General features: G+C 55.0%; 2 protein-coding genes across 22 annotated transcripts in view; one reads left to right on the top strand and one right to left on the bottom strand.

The window, feature by feature from the left end:
* Positions 1–1,904: 1,904 nt before the first annotated feature.
* Positions 1,905–11,855, bottom strand: FKRP (fukutin related protein). Of its 14 annotated transcripts, none has more exons than XR_002344710.2 (4): positions 11,819–11,855; positions 10,222–10,283; positions 3,076–4,872; positions 1,905–2,326 (listed from the first exon to the last, which is right to left on the bottom strand). XR_002344710.2 is itself a non-coding variant. In XM_021094621.2 (4 exons), exon 3 carries the CDS (start codon positions 4,831–4,833, stop codon positions 3,346–3,348), a length of 1,488 nt encoding a protein of 495 aa, XP_020950280.1. In that variant the 5' UTR covers positions 4,834–4,872; positions 10,222–10,283; positions 11,819–11,855; the 3' UTR covers positions 1,905–2,326; positions 3,301–3,345. The 14 variants fall into 14 exon arrangements, 12 of the variants coding, with proteins under 12 accessions (XP_020950280.1, XP_084817370.1, XP_084817364.1 ...); XR_014806414.1 differs by lacking the exon at positions 11,819–11,855 and adding an exon at positions 11,470–11,490 and having other exon boundaries at positions 10,222–10,284; XM_021094621.2 differs by having other exon boundaries at positions 3,301–4,872.
* Positions 11,417–23,813, top strand: part of STRN4 (striatin 4) — a 25,996-nt gene continuing 13,599 nt past the window's right edge. For 6 of the 8 annotated variants that reach the window (XM_021094617.2, XM_084961232.1, XM_003127236.5 and 3 more), the window contains exons 1-5: positions 11,417–11,731; positions 19,866–19,969; positions 20,473–20,546; positions 21,481–21,559; positions 23,389–23,586. In XM_021094617.2, the coding sequence (XP_020950276.1) occupies positions 11,450–11,731; positions 19,866–19,969; positions 20,473–20,546; positions 21,481–21,559; positions 23,389–23,586 (737 nt within the window). In that variant the 5' untranslated portion in view covers positions 11,417–11,449. Of the gene's footprint in view, positions 11,755–19,865; positions 19,970–20,472; positions 20,547–21,480; positions 21,560–23,388; positions 23,587–23,813 lie in introns of all 8 variants that reach the window. The other 2 variants (XM_084961228.1, XM_084961233.1) reach the window with 1 other exon arrangement.

The following is a 23,813-nucleotide window of genomic DNA, read 5'->3' as shown; positions in this document are numbered from 1 at the left end:
GCTTCGAATGTAACTGCTGTCAGTTCAGGAAGAGCAAAGAGAAAACATCAAACACTATGGATGATGTTAAGAGAAATTTTTATTGAGATCTCAAGTGCTGAAACATTCTTATTTTTTTTTTCTTTTTAATGGACACACTGATGGCATATGGAAGTTCCCGGGCCAGGAGTTGAATCTGAGCTGCAGCTGTGATCCACAGCTATAGCAACCCCAGATCCTTAACCCACTGTGCTGGACGGGGATTGAACTCACGCCTCTGCAGCAACCTGATCCTCTACAGTCAGACCTTTAACCCACTGTGCCACAGCAGAAACTCCTGGTTCTTAATGGGAAGTTTCTAGAAGCATTTGATGTGGTTCCCTTATGAAACCACAGCCAAAACAAGGTTATTTTAAATATCTATATAATGTTATTTTATCTCAATACTTAGGCACAGCTGTGTCAATCAAGAAATCTTACCAACAATTTCTAAATCAAACAAAACCATTATAATAATTTAAGAATGATTTGAGCATTGACTTATGCTTCTGGCAACAACTTAAGTATGTATAGATAGATAATTTTGACTATTTTGAGAATTAAAAAAATATTTTCAAAATGCAACACATATTGATTCATATATTTACATTATCATAACAATTACAAAAATATTTCGAAAGCCACCCGTTCTTCATAAATGTCTGATGGGACATTTTTAAACAGTATGTGACAAGGGACACTGCTTCATTGCGTGGAGGTGCCCTGCAGGTATTATAAGACATCTCTGGAGTCCCCATCGTGGTGCAGCGGAAACGAATCTGACTAGTGATCATGAGGTTGTGGGTTTGCTCCCCGGCCTTGCTCAGTGGGTTAAGGATCAGGCATTGCCATGAACTGTGGTGTAGGTCGCAGACGTGGCTCAGAGCCCACGTAGCTGTGGCTGTGGCGTAGGCCAACAGCTGTAGCTCTGATTAGACCCTTAGCCTGGGAACTGCCATATGCTGTGGGTGTGGCCCTAAAAAGCAAAAAAAAAAAAAAAACCAAAAAACAAAAAACACTCCATTCTCTGGGCCATGCCTTCTGGGAGCCGAGAGGACTGTCTCATTGCAGTGATGATGCAAATCTTCCCTATGTTTCCAGAATGCTCCCTGGGAACCCAACAGACTTCAGGCCACTGGCAGGTGCCGTGGTTAAACACAGAAGCTGTGTTATCAGAAGTCAGGCTTGGATGTCTGCGCCTCAGGAGATTGGGCAAACTGGTATTTATCTTCTCTCGCTGGCCTGTGAAGCCTCCTTCTCCAAGGGCTTCACACTTCTGCAATATCACCACCCCGCCCCCACCATTCAGAGAAGCAGTGACTTGCCTAAGGTCACAAAATAAGTAGCCAAACCAGGAGCCACCATTAGCCCCATTTCCCGGGGGCAAAGCTGAGGTGGTGAGCCTGAGTCTCGGCGGCCCAAGTTCACAGTGGAAGGAACCTGCAGTGCCAGGATTTGACCTCAGGCCTCTCTCCCACTTTAGAGCCTGCGATCTCAAAGCCAGGGGCACACCCCCAAGGGGTGGGTGGGACAAAGTTGTCGGGATGATGCTGGTAAACAAAACTATTTTCAGGAGTTCCCGTCGTGGTGCAGTGGTTAACGAATCCGACCAGGAACCATGAGGTTGCGGGTTCGGTCCCTGCCCTTGCTCAGTGGGTTAGGGATCTGGCGTTGCCGTGAGCTGTGGTGTAGGTCGCAGGCGCGGCTCGGATCCCACGTTGCTGTGGCCCTGGTGTAGGCTGGTGGCTACGGCTCCGAATAGACCCCTAGCCTGGGAAACTCCATATGCTGCAGGAGCGGCCCAAGAAATGGCAAAAAAAAAAAAAAAAAAAAAAAAAAAAAAAAAAAAAAAAAAACCAAAAAAACCCCAAAACAAAACAAAACTATTTTCAATTTAATTTTTTTATTTTTAAATTTCCTGCTGTGCCCATGGCATGTGGAAGTTCTTGGGCCGGGGATGGAACCTGGCCCACAGCAGTGACAATGTGGGATCGTTAACCGGCTCAGCCACCAGGGAACTCGTAATTTTAAGATAGAGTAACTTCAGCCTTATTATTAATATACAGAATGATAGTCGTACCTGGATATAATTTATAAATAAAGACACACTTTGGAGGGACACACCCAAACAGTAATTCCTCTTAGGTTCATGATCACGAGGAAGCTGACTTTACCTGCTAAGTGGTGTGGGTACCATCTCCGGAGAGGGGCATATTGGCAACAGCCTGGCTTCAAGTCTCTGCTCTGACACTTCCCAAGCTGTCTGACCTTGGACAAGTGACGTTACCATTCTGGCCAGTTTCCTCGTCTGTAAAATCAAAATAGCAGCAGCTCTTACCTCCCAGGGTTGGGACGAGGGATAAGTCAGTTACTCCATGAGAAATACTGAGAACGATGCCTGAGACACAGCAAGTGCTCAGGAAATGTCAGCTATGGTTGTGGTTTACCCTGTCTTGCCAGGGGGCTAACAGGGGCAGAGGGCTAATGTAATGAGGTAACACAGTAAGTGGAGTGAGGCTGGGATCCAGCTGGTTCCTCTGGGTTTTTTTTGGCAGCGACTTGCAGCAGCTTGATGTGGCATCTCAGCTGCCAGACCAGGGCTTGAACCTGGGCGGCCGCCACAGAGGGAGCTCTGACTCCTAACCACTAGACCACCAGGGGACTCCCAGAACCAGGTTCTTAACCAGAGCACCCTCAGACCTCTGAGCCTGTTTGCTCTGTGCAAGATGGGGTTAAGAGCAGCATGCACCGCACAGGGCTCTCCCAGGAGGAAGGAGCTCGTTTTCTGAAAGAAGGAAAGAGTCATCCTGTCCTGACCAGGCGCAGGAGACTGGAGAGGGGACCAAAGGCTCGAGAGACATGAAAGTCATGGAACAGAGGGCCCCGCGGACAGTCGTCTTGGCTGCAAGGTAGGACAAAGACGCCCTCTAGTGGCGGAAGCAACCCCAACAGCCAAGTGTCCTGGGGCTCCGGGTGTGCTTGACCCTGAGGGCTGGCACTGAATCCGGGAGGAAACGGAGGCAGCGAAATTGGGACACTTGCCAGGGGTCCACATACCGAACAAGTGCAAGAGCCGAGGTTGGAATCGCGACAGTCTGGCCCCGGAACTTACACTCTTCCTCTTTTCCCAAACTGTCCCAGCCCTGGAGCCCCAGTTCTGGAAATCTTGGGCAGGGCGCAGGATTTGATGTTCGGGACCATGCAGAGCCCTGCAGGGCGGCTTGGCATCCCTGGCCCACCCACCAAATGCCAGCAGCACCAAGACAAAAGACAGTGCCTTGCCTTGTGCCCGAATGTTCTCCGGACCCAGGAGCAGGCACTGGAGCGTCAGCTGCTTGCTGCCAAACTCAGGAGTGCCGGGTTGGGGTACTCAGGGTTCTCGATGACCCCGGGGCCGAACTTGAGCTCAAGGAAGCGGCGGTAGTTGTTAGGCGCCTGCGCCACAAAACCGGCAAAGGGCAGGGGCACGAGAGGCTGCAGGAAGTGTTCGGGGAACTCGACATCCTGCCGGTGGTCCAGCCACGTGTCCTTGGTCATGACCCCGTTTCGGGGATAGAAGGGCCACAGGTCCACGTGCAGGTGGTTGCTCTCGCTGTACTGCACGCGGAAGAAGTCACCCTCTACCGCCTTCTCCCACACGAAGCCGCGCTCGTCCACCACTGAGCCTGCCTCGGCGCCCCGCAGCTGCTCGCAGTTGCCCACGTCCTCCAGGTAGATGCCCAGGTCCACGTCGTAGTCCCACGGGATGATGTCCCCGTGGCGGGCCGCTCCCAGCAGCGAGCCGCCCTCCAGCCAGTAGCGCACGCCGGCCGCCTCCAGCACACCCACCACGTAGCGTGCGGTTTCGCGCAGCGCGCGCAGGCAGCACGGGGGAGTCCAGCGCCCCTCGTACAGGTAGGCTGGCGTGTCGCCCACCACCGTCCCGAAGCAGCGCGGGGTCTCCTTGTTGCATCCAAACCACTCGAGCCGCCCGCCCTCCCAGCTCACCAGGCGGATGCCCAGCGCCTGGAGCAGCGCCGCGCGCCGCGCTCGCCCCTCGCGCTCCGCCTTCCAGCGCGCGTGGGCTGTGGCTAGCGGGGGCTGGTGGGCCGCGGCGAAGGGTGCATCCAGCAGCTGCACCGTCCAGCCGCGAAGGGCGGTCTGCAGGAAGAGGCTGGTGCCCACGGGCCGGGCTAGGGGCGCCGACAGGTTGAAGAGGTCGCGGGTGCGCAGGAGAACCACGGCGTCCCCGTCCACGGCGTCGCAGCGGGGTGCGGAGGGCGCTGGGCCATAGCGGGCGGTCCACTCCCGCAGGCTGACGTTCAGGGCCAGGCACCGAGCAGGGTTGGCCGAAGCGACGGGAGCGGCCACCAGGCGTGCGCCTCCGGCTCGGAGCACTTCCACCATGCGCTCCAGCTGGCCGGGTGCCTCGGCCCTTGCCCCGTCGGGCACCAGGGCCACGAACTCGGTGGCCACGTAGGTCTCGGGGCGCGAGGCTGCGGCGGGCCGGTCCAGGGCAGGCTGGAGCAGCGCCAGGCGAACGTTGGAGATGCGCGGCAGGGCCAGGGGCGGATAGGGGAGTGTGTCCGAAGCCACCACCACGGGCTGGGCTGGGTCCTGCTGCAGGAAGGAATCCACTAGCTCTGGCACCGCGTTGTCAAAGGCCTCGAACTCCCGCACCAGGACGGTGACGCGCGGACCGGAGGTAGATCCACGGCGGGAGCCCCTGGCCCGGGAGTTCCTGGGCTGGTGCTGCAGCCACGAAACATAAAACAGGACCAGGAGGTTGAGCGTGATGGCGGCTGCCAGAGCAGCCTGGCAGCGGGTGAGCCGCATGGGGCTGAAGTTAGGCCCTAGCTGGGCTTCCGGGGTATCCTGGGCAGGGGGGAACAAAAGCTGGTTGTCAGAAGCTCCCCTACCCATCCTCAGCCTTGCCTTCCTCTCCCAGCCCTTTTTTTGGGCGCGCGGGGGGGGGGGGCACGCCTGTGGCATATGGAAGTTCCCGGCCTGGGGGTTGAATCAGAGCTATGGCTGACAACACAGCCACTGGCAACACCAGATCCAAGCCATGCATCTTCTACCTGCACTTGTGGCAACACTGGATCCTTAACCCACTGAGCGAGGCCAGGGATGGGACCCGCATCCTCACAGAGACAACATCAGGTCCCCATCCCACCGAGCCACATCAGGAACTCCCTTCCCAGTGCTTATTTGGTTTCAGTTTCAACTTTTCCTCCTCCAGGAAGCCCTCCCTGATCCCTGGGTCATGCAACCCCCTCAGGGCTCCTTCAGCCCCCTGGGTTCCCACTCTAGCCTCCCACTCTAATTCACTGCTGAGTAGGGTCCAGCCTGTGGCCTCCACTGGATTATGAGACCCATGAAGGCAGGTCCTGAGCCTGACTGGTCACTGTTGGGTGCCCAAGGCTACCCAGCACAGGGCTAGGTACTTATTAGGTGCTCAGGAAGTTTTTCTCAAATGAATCAGCTTCCCTTCTTTCATGTTTGATCTCACCCTTTTATTCATTGTCAACTTCTCACTCAGATTCGGGTTCAGTTATAAATGCCTGGATCCCATTGCTGTCCCCAAACTTGCACCTTCTTCTCTATGTTCCCTGCTCCAGGAAGCCAGGCCTGATCTCTCCTTCCCTTCCCTCCCACACCCTGGCCCCCAGGGGTCAAAGCCTCGCCACCAAGCCCCTCCCCCCACCTTCTTCTCACTTCCTCAAATCCTGTGCCATCTGGCCATCTCTTTCCTGATCATCAGCCAGATGGTTCTGGTTTTGCAAGAAAAGCTAGAAATTTTTTTTAAATCAGAATTTTTAATGTTGGCCTCTAATTAGTTTTTTTAGTAGAATGGGTCAAACTCACAGAAACAGGAAGTAGATGATGGTTGCCAGGGGGCTGGGGGGAGGGAGCAAGGGGGGGGTTGTTGTTGAATGGCTGTAGAGTTCCAATTTTGCAAGATGACAAAGTTCTGGAGATTGCACAATAACGTGGATCTATTTAGCACTACTGAACTATCAACCTGAAAACTTAAGACAACAAGTTTTGTTATGTGTTATTTTATCACAGTTAAAAAATCAATTTTTTTTTCTTTTTAGGGCCGCACCTGCAGCATATGGAAGGTCCCAGGCTAGGAGTGGAACAGGAGCTGCAGCTGCTGGCCTGCACCACAGCCACAGCAACACCAGATCCGAGCGGCGTCTGTGACCTACGCCACAGCTCACGGCAACACCAGATCCTTAACCCACTAAGCGGGGCCAGGGATTGAACCCAAGTCCTCATGGGTACTAGTCAGGTTCTTAACCTACTGAGCCACAGTGGGAACTCCAAAAAATCATCTTTTTTAAAGCAGAGTGGGCTGCATCAAGAGGTTGTGCTGGAGTTGCCTGGTGGCCTAGCAGTTAAGGATTCAGCTTTGTCCCTGCTGTGGCTTGGGTTACAGCTGTGGTGCAGGTTTGATGCCTCAGGCATGGCCAAAAAAGGGGCGGCGGGGTGGGGTGGGGGGTTAGTGCCTCACCTTTACTCCTTGGCTACACTCCTAAGCAACCCCTAGGTGGCGCTCTCTCCCTGTCCCAATCACAACTTGAAGCTTTGGCAGGTCTCCAGCACAGAAGGAATAAACAACTCTCCAGCTTTGAGCAGATACAGAAAGTTTCCCCAAGAAGGATCTTCCTAGGTTCTGCCCCTCCCAGAGAGGGGGACATCAGAGGCCCAGCGAGCCGTCTTGCCTCCAAAACACTTCTGACCCCTCCTCCCCATTCCCACAGCTCCCACTTGACCTGGGTTCACCCAGAACACTGCCCGGCCTCCCTCTGGCCTCCTGATGAAGCCCCTCCTCACGGCAGCAGAGGGGTCTCCATAAAGCACACATCGGACCTCTCCCTCTCTGCTCAGAATCTGCCATGGCTCCCTAGTGCCGTGTGGAGGAAGTTTAAGTTTCCAACAACATCCCATCAGGCCTTGTGTGACCTGGCCCTTGCCTGCCCCCCATTCCAGCCCCAGCTCCTGCCACGCCTCCTTGAGCTCTATGCTTAAGCCACCTTGGACTTTTCTTCAAACAGATGTTATTTCTAAGCCTTTGCAGATCCTGTTCCTTCTGCCTCTGGAACCCCCCTTCTCTCCATGCCTCTTTTCTCCTGGAAATCTGCTTATGCTCAGGCTTCAGCTCAGATGGCTCCTTTTCCAGGAAGCCCTCTCTGAAATGCAGGCTGGGCCAGAAATCCCCCCAGGGCTGCCTGTTCTAGACTGTGTTTCCCCCAGGAGGGGAGAGCCAGCGCTGTCTCCGTCACTCCTGTCTGTCTAGCGTGTGGCTGGGCACTGAAAATGCATTCGGTGAAAAGATGATGACCAGGAGTTCCCACTATGGTGCAATGGAATTGGCGGCATCTCTCATGCCAGGATACGGGTTTGATCCCCAGCTTGACACAGTGGGTTAAAGGATCTGGCACTGTCACAGCTGTGGTGTAGGTTGCAACTGCAGCTGGGATCTGATCCCTGGTCTAGGAATTGCATATGCCATGGGACAGTCAAAAAAAAAAAAAAAAAAGAAAAAAAAGATGATGACCAGGGGCAGGGTTTCTGGGTTTCTGTGCCTTTGTAAAGCCCACTCAGGTCCCCGGGGCCAAATTCTGCACTGTGGCCATGTGCCTGGGGCCCTGCCTTGGTCTCCCTGTCTCCTCTCTCTCTCTCCTACCAGGCACGCTCTCCCAGCCCTCTTCACCCATCCCAGGCCTGCCTGCCCTCCTCTGACCCCGCTCAGAAGGCACTTAAGAACCTGAGTTGCACTTCAGAGCAACTTATTATTCTTTAGAACCTTAGAATTGCCTTCTGGGCCTTTGACGCATCCCTCCTTCCTTCCATCCTTCAGCATCTATTTGGGGAACTCCTACAACACAGCAGGCACTGTCCGAGGCACTGGGGACACAGCAGGGGACTCAGCACACACAGAGACGAACACGCCCCCCCCCCGGGGGGGGGTGCTCAAGCAACTCACATGATTGTAGGGGGAGGAATCTTTGGAACCACAGAATCTTCAGGGTCTTAAAAAAAATCTTAGAATCGGAGCACTTAGGTATAGAGAAACGCAGCAGGGACCCTTGGGGGGTTTAAGATTTTAACGATTCTAAAGAGACCATCCCCCTGCTTCACCCATGTCCTCTTCAGTTTGTTCCCCATCGGAACCCAAAGGGATCCTGTTAAACTTTGAATTAGGGAGTTCCCTGGTGGTCTAGTGATGAGGATTCTGCCCCTGCCCACTTGCTCACTCCACCGCAGCCACGTGGGCCACAAAATGCCATTCTCCAAATATACCCGGGAGCTTCCACCTGCAGCACTGGCTGTTCCCTCTGCCTGCATGATCCCCGCCCTGGGCGGCAGCTGCATGCCTCCTCCCTTGGCCTTTGAGTCTTTGCTCAAATGTCATCTGTCCAGGAAACCCTTCTTTCGGTGGCTTTACTTTAAAAAAAAAAAAGCGCTTCCTATCTCCCACCTACTTCCTATGAGCCCCCCCCCCCTTATGTTCCTCCCCTAGTAGCTATCATGTAGATTTCACTTACTTTGTTTGCTCTTTTGTCTGTTTTGGTCTCTGCTATATACCCAGAGCACAGCTCAGTACCTGGCACACAGCTGGTGCTCAAGACATCTGTGTGGAATGACTGACTGACTCCCATTATTCAGAGGGGGAATCTGTGGCCCAGAGAGAGGAAGGCTGGAGGGAGTAGAGCCCAGGCCTCCAGCCCCGGGCCCTGGCTCTCACCACACACTGTCCAGCTGCCTCTTGCCAGGAAGTGCCCAACAGGACAGAGAACAGAAACTAGTTCCTCAGGGACCAGGGGGAATGAGAACCAGATGAGGAGGTGAGGGGACCAGAGAGGAAAGCAAGAGGAATCATCTAGTCCCTGACAAGGTCAGGCTTGGCTTCCCCAACTGTAAGGACTTAAAATCCCTTCACTGGGGCAAAGTGGATGAAATGATGATTTTAAAGGATCATAATATGTCAACAGTTCTAGCTGCTCGTGATGTGCCAGACCCTGTTCTAAGAACTCTACTGATACTGGAGTTCCCTTTGTGGCTCAGCAATTAATGAACCTGACTAGAATCCATGAGGATTCGGGTTTGATCCCTGGCTTCCCTCAGTGGGTTAAGGATCCCGCGTTGCTGGAAGGTGTGGTGTAGGTCTCAGACGTGGCTCGGATCCCATGTTGCTGTGGCTGTGGCGCAGGCCAACGGCTGTAGCTCTGATTGGACCCCAGCCTGGGAACTTCCATATGCCACAGATAAGGCCCTAAAAAAAAAAGAAAAGAAAAAAGAAATTTAGCAATACTAACTTATTTAATCTTTGTGTTATGATCACATTTGAAGATGAGGAAACTGAGGTTCAGAAAGGTAAAGTCACTTGCTTGAGGTCACACAGCTGGGAGGTGGCAGACCCAGGATTTGACCTGGAAGCGGGCTCCAGAGTTGTTTTTTGTTTTGTTTTGTTTTTTTAGGGCCGCACCCGCAGCATATGGAAGTTCTGAGGCTAGGGGTTGAACCCAAGCTGCAGCTACAGGCCTATGCCACAGCCGCAGCAACGTGGGATCCTCAACCCACTGAGCAAGGCCAGGGATCGCACCCGCATCCTCACGGATACTAGTCAGATTTGTTACCACTAGTATTTAAGCCACGATGGAAACTCCTCAAGAGTTGTGCTTTTAACCAATAAAAGCTGTCTCTCTTGGGTGCATAAAGACAGTCCATTCTCAGCCTATCTTTAGCGAGATAACCCCTGTCCCCAGCCCTGACCTGACAGGTGCTTTCAAAGCTGAATATGGCACTTTAATTAATTAGTTCAACGTCGTTAACTCAACAAAGAGATATTTATTGAGTGCCCTCTGTGTTCTGGGGACACAGGATGAACCAGGCGGTTGTTGGACAGGCCCTCCAGAGGGAGGAAGATAGATAAAACCATGAAAATGACTTACTGACAGGGCAGGAAACCAGCAGGGGGCGTGAGAGAGAAAAAGGTGGCCATGGGAGGAGAGAACACTTAAGCTGAGATTTTGTCTCTCCTCTCCCCACAAAACAATGTAAGTGGGTCCAGATTCTGCCCTGGCTTGAACCTCAACTGCTGCATCTGTAGAATGGGAATGTGATGGGTAGAGCAAATGAGTGATATGTAGAAAAACCTTTGGGGACAAGGGCAGTTCCCACGAGTGCTGGTGACACTGAGGGGCTGCTTACCTCCTAGGGTGCAGGCTGACGGAACTCCAAGGGGGTGGTTCCAGCCCAGCTCAGCTGCACTGCTGAAGGAAGATGAACCAGAAAACCCCAAATCAACCAACTTCACACAACAGGGCACAATTTCATCTTATGAAATCTCATAAGCTCAGGCAGGCATCACCTACCTGAAGCATCTTAGCAGTGAAAGGAAGGCTGTCATAGCAACCTATACCCATCCCTTCTTTCGTGAATGTGTCCAGAAAGGTAGGGGTAGAAGTGACAGAAGGTGTTACCATGACAACCCCTTCCCTAGACACATTACATTCTGAGAGACAATCCTAAAATGTCTTCTACCTTGGTGGGCCTGGTTCTAGGGTCATTGGAAGGCAGAGTGCCCCCATTACCATAGTACCCAGGACTTGGCTCTGCCAGTTTCTCACCTCCCTAGGGATAGCCCGCATCTTGTAACCATAACAACTACTCCTCAGCAGAGCATCTCCTCCTCTAAATAAAAACACCTGGCTGGTCCAAGGCCCTCCCACCATGGGAAAGGGGGAGATGGTTACCATGGTAATGCCAACCAGGAGGCTGGGGAGAGGGGCTGGGAAAGAGATGTTTCCCTCAGCAGTGTCCTTGGGGCCAGGCTCCTTTCTACCTGAGCGCTAGGTGAGGTTGCCATAGTAACCAAGGAGGGTAGGGGCCGAAGGACCACCGGGGACTTGGGTGACCTTAGCAACCTCCTATAGGTAGGTGCAGGGCCAGGAGAGGTGGAGCTCCAGGACCATAAAGGTGGAGGGGAAGGGAGGCTAAGGGTGTCCCCGACTGAGGAAGAGTTACCATGACAACCGCCCCGGGCCAGGAATCAGGATGGGGCCATCGGTGAAACCACCCCTGGTGGTCGCCCTTTCTCTCAAAGAGGGACGGTGATCTAGGAGAGTGGTGTTTGGGTCTGGAGAGGGCTAGAATCTTTCTTTGGGGTGAAGCCGGAGGAGGGGTACAGGAAGCGGCCCCTCCCAAAGTCCTGCGCTTCCTAAGGGGTCTGGGTCGCGTTTGCCCTCCTCCAGGCGCGCGCCCCTCCTCGCCCCTCCATGCGCGCGCCTTGGGGGTCGACCCGGGTGGGCGAGGCGCGCGCCCGACATCGTTCCCGGCACCGGCCCCCCCGGCCCCCGCCGAGCGCGCGCTCGAGGGCTGGCGCGGCCGCGCAGGCGCGCGAGGTACAGTGGGCGCGCGGGCCGGCCCCGGGGCCTCCATGATGGAGGAGCGAGCGGCCGCCGCTGCCGCCGCCGCCGCTTCCTCCAGCCGCCCACTCGGCTCCGGCGCGGGCCCGGGCCCGACGGGGGCGGCTCCGGTCTCTGCCCCCGCCCCCGGGCCCGGCCCGGCTGCCAAGGGAGGCGGCGGCGGAGGCAGCCCCGGCCCCACGGCGGGGCCGGAGCCCCTGAGCCTGCCGGGGATCCTACACTTTATCCAGCACGAGTGGGCGCGCTTCGAAGCGGAGAAGGCCCGCTGGGAGGCGGAGCGCGCCGAGTTACAGGTGAGCGCCGCGCCGAGTTACAGGTGAGCGCCGCCCAGGGACCCTCGACCCCCCCGCCCGGCCCGGCCCGGCCCGGCCCGGCCTCACCCGCCGCTGCCGCCGCCGCCATCTTGGAGCAATGGCCGCCGGGACTGCCGGGGGGGGGCGGGAGGGGACCGCGACCGGCCCGCAGACGGAGTGAGGGGCCGTCCGAGGGGGGTCCTGAGGGCTCCTGGGCGGCTGGAGACGGGAGGGGGGCCCAGGGGCTGGAGGGCCCGACCGGGGCAGCCAAGAGAAAGGGCGCAGGGGACCAGAACCGGCTGGGAGTGGGAGTGGGGGTGAACGGACTGGCCGAAGGGTCCCTGAGAGAGTGGCCTCGGGGACCCGAGCGGACCCCAAGAGAACTCGGCCAAGGGTGATGAGAGGGCATGGAGGGGTCTTGTACGGGAGTGAGCAAAGAACATGCAGGGTGCTGAGGGAGTCACACTCCGTCCCCGTTGGAGGTGGAGCCCGGCGGGCCCCGGGTGGGAAGAGGGGACGTTGGGGGGACTTGGGACTCGCCGGAGTCGAGAGCAGGTCGGGGCTGGGCTCCCTTGTGAGTAGGGAGAGGAAGTCAGGGAGCTCAGGACGGGTTTGTTTCGGAGTGTTAGGACGGCGGGGACTGAAAGATGGCTCTGCCGGGACTCCGGGGAGGAGAGCGAGGTCTCGGGGGTGTCAGATGAAGGTGTGTGCCCCTTCCCTCTGAGGAGGAAACTTTGTGGAGCCTTGGCAGTGCGTCGCTACCGCCTCCCGGGAAGGGATCCCGGGGGTGGAATCATGGAGGGGGCCAGGACGTGCCCCAGGAGCCTGTGCTGGAAGAGCTTGAGAGCCGAGAAACTCTTCGGGGATGTGGGAGATGGGGGGACTCCCGCCCAGAGATGGGAGGTGTGGAAGATGTCAGGTGCAGAGCCCCGACCTGGAATGAGAGGAGGTCGGCCGTGTCCAGCGGTGGAGCTGGGGCGTGGGGTGAAGACACGAGGAATTGGCCGAATCTGGGGGTGGCGGGGAGCATTTTGTAGAGCAGGAAGGCAGCCAGAGGAAGAATCTCACAAAGATCCTGGGGTGGGGGGTAGTGTTTGTGGAAGTTTCTGGGAAAGGACTCTGGTTTGTGGAGTAGCTTGAGGGAGGGCTGTACCCCTGGGATGATGTTTGGAAGGCGCCGAGGAGCTGGGCTGGGTTTTGTGACCTTGAGAGATGTGGGTCCGTTTGCTGGGTGTCCCTAGGAGCCTGGGTATCAGAATTGTGAGGATTTTAAGGGTTCTAAGGATGTGCTGCCAGGAGTCTGAGGGGTCCTGGTCTGTGGTGTTATCAGCAGAAGTCAGCGCCTGCTTCTAGCATCTTTCCCCCTCTGATTTGCTGTTTCCTGTCTAGGAGAGGTGGGGACTGAAAGAAACACCTGGTTAGAATTTTGTCCATGGGATGAATAGAGAGAGCATCCCGCAATTCTCCCACCCCTGTAGGGATCCTGGCTCTGTGGTAGCTGAGGCTTGGTGCTGGGGGGGTTGGGTGGGAGAGAAATCCTTATGCAAGTACCCCTTGTTTTTGTGTTCCATCTCTCCTTCCAGAGCTCTTTCCCAGAGTACGTCTTTTTAGATCTTCTTAGTACCCCTTCATGTAGGCAGGGCCAGTGTCCTTGCCCTCGCTCAGCAGCTGCTATCGCAGCTGCTGTTTATTGAGCACATACTATGTGCCAGGCATTGTGTCAGGCACTTTAAATAAATCCTTGCAACCTTCTGGGAGGGTAAGTGATATTCCCCCCCTTCCCTCCCCTTTAAAGAAATCAAGCAGAAGAGGAAGTGGAGGCTTTGAGCAGGTCAGTGATTTATCTAGACTCATAGCCTGTGGGTGGCAGAGGTGGTCTGTGGGCTTTCGAGCCCATGCGTTATACTTCTCTGATGCCCAGGACAGAGGAGAAGCCTGTTCCAGGAAGTTCTGGCCTCTGCGGGAACGTCCAAGCAGTCACAGCAGACCTGGGGTTAAATCTTGGTGCTTGGTGTCTGGGACTTCACACCTGTGCAGCCTGCAGCACCCCCCAACCCACCTCCTCATCTTTGAGACAAACAAGAGAAAAGATGTGTCTGTTCCCCTCCTTAGTGGTCTTCTTGGGCTTTGGGAGAAAGTTGTGGATAGCACCCGCTTAGACGCTCCTTTGTCTAGCCTCCGGCGCCACTCACTTTGTTTTCTTTTGTTCTGTTATGTTAGCGCACATTCAAAGCGCTCAGGCATCTGTGTGCACATATTACATACATGTGAGTGAAGGGGACCCCCGTCCCTTTCCTGACCTGCTCCCTAACTCGCCTCCCCAACTGTTTTCTGTGAAAGTAGTTCAGCTCCATGTGTGTAATATATGAGATCATATCATGTGTATCATTTTGTGACCTTTTTTCCCACATAGTCATGCGTCTTGGTGTTCCTTTCATATCAGCACAGAGAGCAATACTCACTGTTTTTGAAAACTATATTCCACTGGTGTTTGTATCCCAGCTCATTTAATTGGAGCCCTCTTGATGGAATTTTAGGTTGTTTGCAGCAAATATCCTTGTATCCCCGCGTGAGTACAGCAGAAGAGACGGGTGGAGGGGGTGGAACAGGAGAAGAGGTGTGTTTATGAAGCGGGGACTGGGTCTGGCAGGTTGCCCCGCATTTACACTCGCATCAGCAGCACCTCTTTTTATACACTTTGACTTGAGCACTTATCACTTAGAGAGGTGCGACTTCTCCTGTGAGATCCTTTAAGGCCTGGACTGTATCAGATTTTTCCAGTTCTGAATACCTTTTCTCCAAATAGCTGAGTGCAGCTGCTCCTGGCACAGGACCCGTGTGCAGTCAGTGTGTGGGGAATGGCAGAAAACACAGCCTTGTGAGGTCCTGCCAGGAGGCGCCCAAGAATTCAAGCAGGGAGGCAGCATCAGCACAGGTGATAATGAGCAGGACTTTGCCCAGTGGGGGGATTCTGAGAAGGAGATGACGCAGTTTCTGCCATTCAGAAACTTCCAGGCTGATGGAAGAGACTGGTTTGTGCAGGAGGCTACAGAGACCTCTGCACGGTCACACGGTAGAGGTGTTTTTTTTTTTTTTTTTTTTTTGTCTTTTTGCCATTTCTTGGGCCGCTCCCGCGGCATATGGAGGTTCCCAGGCTAGGGGTCAAATCAGAGCTGCAGCCACCAGCCTACGCCAGAGCCACAGCAATGTGGGATCCCAGCCGCGTCTGCAACCTACACCACAGCTCACGGCAACGCTGGATCCTTAACCCACTGAGCAAGGGCAGGGATCGAACCCTCAACCTCATGGTTCCTAGTCGGATTTGTTAACCACTGCGCCACGACGGGAACTCCCACGGTAAAGGTTTTGACTGTGTGGCTCTGTGCATGATCCGTGGCTCTTCTGGGAAGGGATGTGAGCTCTCTGAGGACAAGAGGAAGCTCAGGGTGGGGCACGTGGGTCTGAACTGGACATTTCACGTAGAGGCAGCGGCAGGGAGCTGTGGCGAGTGCGCTGCTGGCAGAGATGGTATGGAGCTGGCCCCTCCCCACTTCCAGCCTCCCACGGGGCACTGAGGGATCCATGGGGACCTAGCCCTGCCAGGAGCCCCAGAGGAGTGGAGTGCAGCAGATGCAGTGGAGGGCCAGGCGGAACTGAACTGGCACGGGAAGGGGGCTGGGACAGAAAGGTTGGGATGTGGAGGCGTCGTAGCTCTTGGGCATCTCAGCCCCTCCAAAAGCTTTGTTGATGCAGCCGGGGTGGAGAGGAACAGCTGGAGGGGAGGCGGCAGCCCTGTCTCAGCGCGGTTTTGGGGGCGCATGTGTTCCAACAGTCTGGCCAGAGGGAGTGGCGGTGGGTAGAGAACTTCCAGATCCCGGCCTTACCTGCCAGCCCACCGCAGCGCTGGCAGATCCTGCGGGGGTGGGAGGGACTGGCCACCAACACTTCCCCCTTTGTGGTATTCCACCAACCTGGGATACTTCAACCACATGTTTCTGGTTCTCTTTTTTCCCTTCTTTGCCAGAGGATCGGAGCAGAATGGGCTTAGTAAGATTCTCACGTCATCATTAGGAGAGGGGAGATCAGGGCTTGATATGGGGGCGAGGAGGTGAAGGGGGAGGCTGAGCAGGTATGAGGGCCGGGCACGATTCTGCTTTCTCCCCCCACAGATGAGGGTCACTAGGTGTTAACAGTCCCATCTCCTTATTGTTAAATCCACGCATGACCCCCTTCTTCCTGGTCCTAATCTGGGCCACTGTCATCTCCCACTGGGATTTCTGGGACTGCCTCCTTCAGTGGCTGGTCTCTGCCTTTAGCTTTGCTCTCCCCTTGCCCCCTGCAGCTATCACTTCTCCACTTTAGAGCTTGTGGAATTACCTCTGCAACATGAAAATCTGATTACATCTCTCTTTGCCTAAAAAACCTTTCCAGGGAGTGCCTCAGTGGTTGGGAACCCCTGTCATTGTCTCTGTGGATGCAGGTTTGATCCCTGGCCTCACTCAGTGGGTTAAGGATCCTGAGTTGCTGCCAGCTGTGGTGTAGGTGGCAGATGGGGTTTGGATCCGGTGTTGCTGTGGCCATGGTGTAGACTGGCAGCTGCAGTTCCAGTTCAACCCCTAGTCCGGGAACTTCGATGTGCCATGGGTACGGCCATTGCACAAAACCAGTAAACCAACTAATAATCAAAAAAACACCAAAAACCCTTCCATACCTTCCCCTGTGCTCTTAGGATAAATTTCAGACTTGCTCACGTGGTCTGTGATCCTTTGTTGGGCCTACAAGCTTCTCTAACTTTCCTCCCTAACCCTTATACCCATTCAGATGCAGGCAGCCTGGCCTTTGTAGAGTTCCTTGTCTCTGTCCTCAGCCAGCTGCGCACTCCACCCCGCTGGCTGACTGCTACTCAGCCTTGGGGTCTTAGCTGAACTGTCCCTTCTTCACTCCAAACTGGCTTGGTTGTCCCTCCTCCCATAACCTCCTCTGCTGCCTCACCGGGACCCTGGTCACATCCTGTGTTAATGTTGCTGCTGTGCTTATCACCTGTGCCCGAGGGCTCCGTTACTTTGCCAGAGCCTCACGCAGTGCCTGGCTGGCACAGGCGGTCCACCAGTATCGGGCATTGCACAGATGTGGGCTCAGCAGGCTGGGCAGGCGCTGGGAAGCAGCTCAGTGACTGAAGCCCAGACGGGAGGGGTGCACAGGGGAGCAGTAACCCAGGGCTTGTGTTTGGTGATCAACTTTTTCTTCTCCACTGCTCCCCCAACCTTCTAAAATGACTCACAGACAGTAGATGTGCATGACTGAGAAGATACATAAAGGACAGAAATTCAAGTTCCTGTTGTGGCTCATCAGTAACAAACCCGACTAGTATCCTTGAGAATGCAGCTTTGATCCCTGGCCTCGCTCGGTGGGTTAAGAATTGGGCATTGCCTTGAGCTGTGGTGTAGGTCGCAGGTTCAGCTCAGATCTGGCACTGCTGTGGCTGTGGTGTAGACCTGCAGCTGCAGCTCTGATTCTACCCCTAGCCTGGAACTCCCAATGCCTCAGGTGCGGCCTTAAAAACAATAAGGGATAGAAATTCAAATTTCCGGAGTTCCAGTCGTGGCGCAGTGGTTAACGAATCCGACTAGGAACCATGAGGTTGTGGGTTCGGTCCCTGCCCTTGCTCAGTGGGTTAACGATCTGGCGTTGCTGTGAGCTGTGGTGTAGGTTGCAGACACAGCTCGGATCCCACGTTGCTGTGGCTCTGGCGTAGGCCAGTGGCTACAGCTCCGATTCGACCCCTAGCCTGGGAACCTCCATATGCCACGGGAGTGGCCCAAGAAATAGAAAAAAAAAAAAAAAAAAGAAATTCAAATTTCCATGATGTTGATCACATGTGAGCCCACCTTTCTGGCCTTAAGTATATATGTATATAAGTGTTGATTTAAAGTTTAGAAAGAGGAGTTCCTGGAGTTCCCATGGTGGTGCATCCGGTTAAGGATCCAACTGTGTAGCAGTTTGATCTCTTGCTGTTTGATCCCAGCCCCTACACAGTGGGTTAAGGATCCATCGTTGTCACAGCTGTAGCTTGGATTCAGTCCCTGGTCTGGGAACTTCCCTATGCTGTGGATGTGGCCAAAAAAAGCACCACCACCCCCCCAAACCAAAAAGTGTATAAAGAAAAAAGTGTTGGGGGGTGTCCCTTTCCCTCAAAGGACAGATGCGGTTTCTTTTCCGTAGCATACCTGTGACATGTATTTATTTGTTCCTTGTTTCTCCCACATCCTCCTCTAGAATATACACCTCGTCTTGTTCAGCGCTGTATTCTCTGTCTACAGCTGTATCTGATACATAGTTCAGGGCTCAGTAAATATCTGAGGTGTAAATAAATGCGTGAATGAACGAACGATCCATACGTTAATGCGTGTATATCCCTTTGGATTTTTCAAAGGGAAGCCTGCCATCGCAGTTATGCCTGTCGGGTAGATTCCTAGAGTGGAACTGCTAGGACCAGAGTGGCATGCAGTCAACATCTTTGTGGATGGGGCCAGATTGCCCTCCCGGAAGGGCTCGTCAACTTACAGCCCCACCAATGGTTTCTGAGTGCGCCTGTTTCCCCGGTCGCAGGGCCGACCGTGCTCGGCGTTACTGAGCACACTTGGTTCCCTGCTGACCTGAGAGAGAGACCGCTCCCTGGAGCAGGACAGGGATGACAGTGGGCCTGTGGGCAGAGGGCATGCTGTGCTCCAAGTGCCCGGGGGCAGATACGTCAGGGCCCTTCAAGCCCCGGGGAGAGGAAGAAGCCACTAACAACTGACAGTCCTAGAGCGAGGCTTTGGGAATGTTCTCAGCCAGGAAGAGGTGTATGGGGCTTCTCTGGTGGAGCTGTTGGGAGTTCTTCAGTAAGCACATGGTATGTGCGATTGGCTCCATGAAGATGCAGCTGCCGTGGGGCAGGAGGTCTGTAAGCTGCGGGCATCTCTGTTCCACGGGTCTCAGGCCCCAGAGGGATCCTGCTCCCTTGAGGCACTGGGCCCATTTCAACACTGGAGGAATGGACAGGGAGAAGAATAAGATAACAAGAGGTAGGAGCTGGCACTCTGTGAGCCCTGTTTTCTAGAAGGGGAAATGGAGGCTCAGAGAGAGTTGGGGCCTTGCCGAAGATCATGCAGCCAGTAAGCAGCTGAGCCAGGCCTGGAGCTCAGATGGTCCCAGCCTGGAACAGAGGAGCACTTGGGGAGAGGCCAAGGATGGGCCCTGGGCTCAGGGCTTTGGCACTGGCCTTCCAGGACATGGTCGGGGCCAAGATCCTACCTCCAAGGCCGTTGGCCCAGTGTCTCCAAAGACCTGTTGACAGACCAGAGCAGACCGAGGCAGCCCGTGCCAGCAGACGGTGTGAAGTGGCTGGCAGGGGCCCCTGGTCATGTCTGTGGCATGTCTCCCTTGCCCTGGGCAGGCTCCAGTGGGATGCTTGGTCCCCACTGTGGGGGTTGGGTGGTAAAGCTTTTGCCTTACAGCAGGAGCTGAGCCGAGCCACCCACTCTTGTCCCTAAACTCCAGTAACTTCCCACGCCTCCCAGGGACAGATGCTCTGGTAGGAATAGTGTGACGCCACCGCCACCAGCAACCTTAGGGACAGCACCTGCCTAGGGTGGGGGAAGAGGAGCCCGGGGCTGTTAATACCTATCTCCCCCGCCTTCTCCCCACAAAGCAGGGACCACATTAGGCCCAAGCTGTCCTCATTTATTATTATTTTTAATTGCAATTTTATTGAAGTATGGTTGATTTACAGGGTTGTGTTACTTTCTGCTGTACAGCCAAGTGATTCAGTCATACATATGTATACATCCTTTGTCATTTTCTTTTCTGTTGTTATGGTATCACAGGATGTTGAATATAGTTCCCTGTGGCTGTCCCTGTTCAGTTTCAGGGGTTCAGGCCTTCTCTTCATTGTAGGTGACATGGAAACAGATCCAGCTCACCCTCTCACTGCTCCACTGAGCCCTGGCTCAGGGTCTTCACGCCTGAAGAAGTGGCCGCCTTGTGTCATTGCGGGGGTGGGCCTGGAACTGAGTGTCCCTGAGTGAGCCAGGGACACGTGTCAGTGGGCCTGAGCCCTGCTGTCTTCCTGTTCCCTCCTCTCCCTGCGCAGGCTCAGGTGGCCTTCCTCCAGGGAGAAAGGAAGGGGCAAGAGAATCTCAAGACAGACCTGGTGCGGCGGATCAAGATGTTAGAATATGCACTGAAGCAGGAGAGGTGAGCCCTGCCGTCCTGTCCCCGCTTCAGGGCAGGACCAGTCGGGAGGGTCAGAGGCCGGCTGCGCTGCCTCCCAGCTGGGGGAGATTTGGGGTCAGTCATTCTCCTCCCCGTCACCCAGTGCGCATGCTTCTAGGAGAGGGGGACAGAACAAGGCGGGGCGGGGCGGGGGGTTTAGGAGCCGCACCAGGAGCAGTATCGGTAACGGTGCTTCGTGGGCTCATGTAGCCCTTCCACCAGCCTGACGGGACAGCGAGGCTTCCGGAGGGTGAGGAGTTCTTCACGGACTCCGGTGCTGACAGTCTGCCTGACGCCAAAGAGTGACTCTTCCCAGCCCCGTGTGCCGTGCCGCCTCCTCCAGGGCTGCTTCCTGAGGGGGCAGCTCAGCTTCCGAGAGAGGGGAGGGGATTAGAGGGACCACCTGCGATCTGGGATGCCTGAGGCCAGTGCTGGCCCTGTCTATTCTTATGTGTCTCTCATTCATGAATCATTTGTTCTTTTAGGGCCAAATATCATAAATTGAAATTTGGGACAGACCTGAACCAGGGAGAGAAGAAACCCGAACTGTCAGAACAAGGTACCCCCCCATCCTCTCCGCCCCCTCCTTGCAAAACTGAATGTGACCGAGGAGAATAGAGACGGCTGCCTCTTTCTCCCTGTGCTCCACAGAAAGCAGGACTGGCCGGGCGGGGTGGGGCCGGGTCTCACTCTTAGGGCCGTCCCCGTAGGATGTTCTGCCAAGGACCATGCTGGGCGCCCCGGGGAGTGGGGTGGGGTGCAGAAGCCCTCGGAGTCCTGCCTGGATCCCTCTGTGAGATAGACAGACACTCGAGGGCCCCGGTAGTCCGAGCGCCTGGAAAGAGAGCAGGAAGTAAGGACGGCCTTCCAGGCGGAGGGACGCAGGTACCGGGGAACAGGGACCTGGGTCTGGGCGGCCTGTCGAGGCCGGGGAGGCCAGGCTCACAGTGACCACTGTTCTCACGTCAGACTCCTCCACTCAGAGCGTGAGTTCCGCAGGCCAGGGCCTGACTGATGTCGCCCGGCGCCTAGCTGGGTACAGAGTAGGTGCCCGGTAAATACTCGGTGGGTAAGATAAACAGGTTGCCTCATTTAATCCTCACACCCATCCTGAGGTGGGTTATTAACCTTGTTTCTCAGGAGAGGAAACTGAGGCTCAGGTCAGTAGCCTGCTCTGCCCGAGGCCACACAGTGGGGAAAGAGCCCAGCCCGCCCATTGGTTCAGCCCGGAGCCTGCCCCCAGTGTGGGAAAATAACACAAGTAGATGGAGTCTGAAGATGGTCTGGGGCTGGTTCGGGCAGTGACCAAAAGAAACTAGAGAGGAGGCGCCAGGAGGGGAGAGGGTGGGTTTCGGATGCTCTCAGGACATGACTCCCTTGGAACTGTGATGGTGACGGTGACTGATGTGTTGGGGTTTGGGAGGGGGAGGAGGTGGCAGGGCATGGCAGAGCCCTGCCTGAGAAGGCCTGCCTCTTTTCTCTCTGCCCTCCAGTCTCCAATGGCCCCGTGGAGTCGGTCACCCTGGAGAACAGCCCGCTGGTGTGGAAGGAGGGGCGGCAGCTTCTCCGACAGTGAGTGTGTGGAGGGACGGGGTGGGGGAGGCATGTTTAGCTCGGGAGATAAGCCCGAGGACGCCACCGTCCTTCCTGTTTCCACTGGGGACCCTGAGCTATCAGGATCCCTGCCGGCTACAGCGCGATGGCCCGTCCCCCTCCCTCTCCCTGGGAAGGAGCAAGGGAGGACTTCCTGCAGGAGGCAGGCACTTTGGAAGGAGACCCCGAGTGCCTCTGTGCCTTTTTTCCTCTGAGGGTAATGTTAAAATTGTTTTTTATTGGATGTTTTAGAAAATTTGGGAAACACAAAGATAAAAGTCACTCGTAATTCCACCCCCCAAGGAGTTTCATGCCCCTGGAAACATTTTGGCACATATGCTGTCTCTTCTGCTGTGATATGTATTTGTGCCTGTGTGTGTGTTTTAGAGAAGCGAGGGTTTCTCCTTCGCAATGTTCTGTAATGTGTTGCTTTTGCTAAGTGTTGTGAACATCTTTCCATGTAAATTAGTTGTGTCACATCATTTCAAGACATTTATCATAGTTTGTCACGTGGATAGTCATAATTTCCTGTGGCCATCGCTTCTGATCTATTTTGTTGAAGATGTTTTTAATAGACATTGTGACAAATACCAGAAAATTACGTGTCCATCTCCTTGATTTCCTTAAGCTAAATATCTGTGAGTTCAATTGCAAGCTTAAGGTGTGTGCAAATGGTGACAACAGAATGATTATCACAGGGACGCTTGCCAGGTACCTGTTATGGTGCCTGGCACGTGCTAAACATTTCGCACACATGGATTCCTCGCATAAATCTCCGTGTGACCTGACTGCTAGCATTCCCCTTGTATTCACAGATGACAAAAGCAGGTGCAGAGAGGGTATCTGTTTGCTTAAGGTCGCAGAGAGGGTCTGCAGTGTGATCTCAGGCGGTCCCTCCCCAGCCCGCTTCCCTGCCCCTCCGCCTGGGACTCCACACAGGCCCTGGAGAGGAGACGGCAGGCGAAGGCGGGGGCTGTCTGATGTTCCCACAGGGACAGAGTCAGGGTCGACGGAGAGGGCTCTGTAGGCGCCTCCTGAGGACCAGCATGGGACTCTTGTCTGCCAGTCTTTTGAAGCCACAGATACCCAAAATTGATTTTTTTTTTTTTTTTTTAAGTTTTTGGACCAATTTACCAAATGGCTTCAGGTTTTGTTGTTGTTCTTGTTGTTTTGGGTTTTTTGTCTTTTTAGGGCTGCACCCACAGCATATGGAGGTTCCCAGGGGTCTAATTGGAGCTATAGCTGCCGGCCTACACTAGAGCCACAACAACGTGGGATCCAAGCCTCATTTGCAACCTACACTGCAGCTCATGGCAACACCGGATCCTTAACCCACTGAGCAGGGCCAGGGATCGAACCCGTGTCCTATGGATGCTAGTCAGGTTCCTTAACTACTGAGCCAGGACGGGAACTCCTCTTTTTTTCCGTAAATTTTTTTTTTTTTTTTTTTTAATAAACACTTGAGTTCTAAGGAACATGTAACTTATCCTGCGAAGCCGTTTACCATGGGCCTCTTTCTTTGGCACATAGTATCCATCAGTCGCTCGCTTCCACAGGTGGACGTGTAGCTTGGCCCCTGCGTCTGGGCTCTCTGAGCGCCTGTGACGGCACGGTGCCTCTGTATAAAGGCTTCCCCTGGAAACAGTCTCAGAAGGGAAGCAGCAGGATCAGGGGTATGCTTATTTGAAATCTCGGTGTGGCGTCTTAAATTGTTTCTCCAAGAGGGCCGTCCCAGTTTGCATCGGCCCCCAGAGTATGTAAAGAAGCCAGGAGGTCCCTTGACCTGCCCTGGCTCCGCCTCCCTGCAGGTACCTGGAAGAGGTGGGCTACACAGACACCATCCTGGACATGCGGTCCAAGCGCGTGCGGTCCCTCCTGGGCCGTTCGTTGGAGCTCAACGGGGCCGTGGAGCCCAGTGAAGGGGGCCTCAGGACTACACCGGGCCCTGGGGGACTCAGTGGCGGTGAGTCGCTGCTGGTGAAACAGATTGAGGAGCAGATCAAGAGGTGAGCCCTTGGGCCTGGTGGGTGCATCCGTGTGCGCCTTCTCCCTCCTGATGGGTTGGGGTCAGAAGGTCAACAGTGCTCTGGGAGCCACTTCCTTCCTGGAGGGTGTCGTGGGCTTCTTTGTTCCAGAACCTTCTGTCCTGGGTCCCCTGCACCACCCCTTCCCCGGTGCCGCCCTGGTGCTGGTGTGCACCACAGCTCCAGGCCCATCCCCTCCTGAGCCTCAG

This window comes from Sus scrofa, chromosome 6 (genome assembly GCF_054392235.1).
Source record: "Sus scrofa isolate SSC_HxYL_T2T_F1_AM1 chromosome 6, Sscrofa_HxYL_maternal_Yorkshire_Landrace_v2.0, whole genome shotgun sequence".
NCBI classification, from domain to species: Eukaryota; Metazoa; Chordata; class Mammalia; order Artiodactyla; family Suidae; genus Sus; species Sus scrofa.
This window is presented reverse-complemented; position numbering and strand designations above follow the sequence as displayed.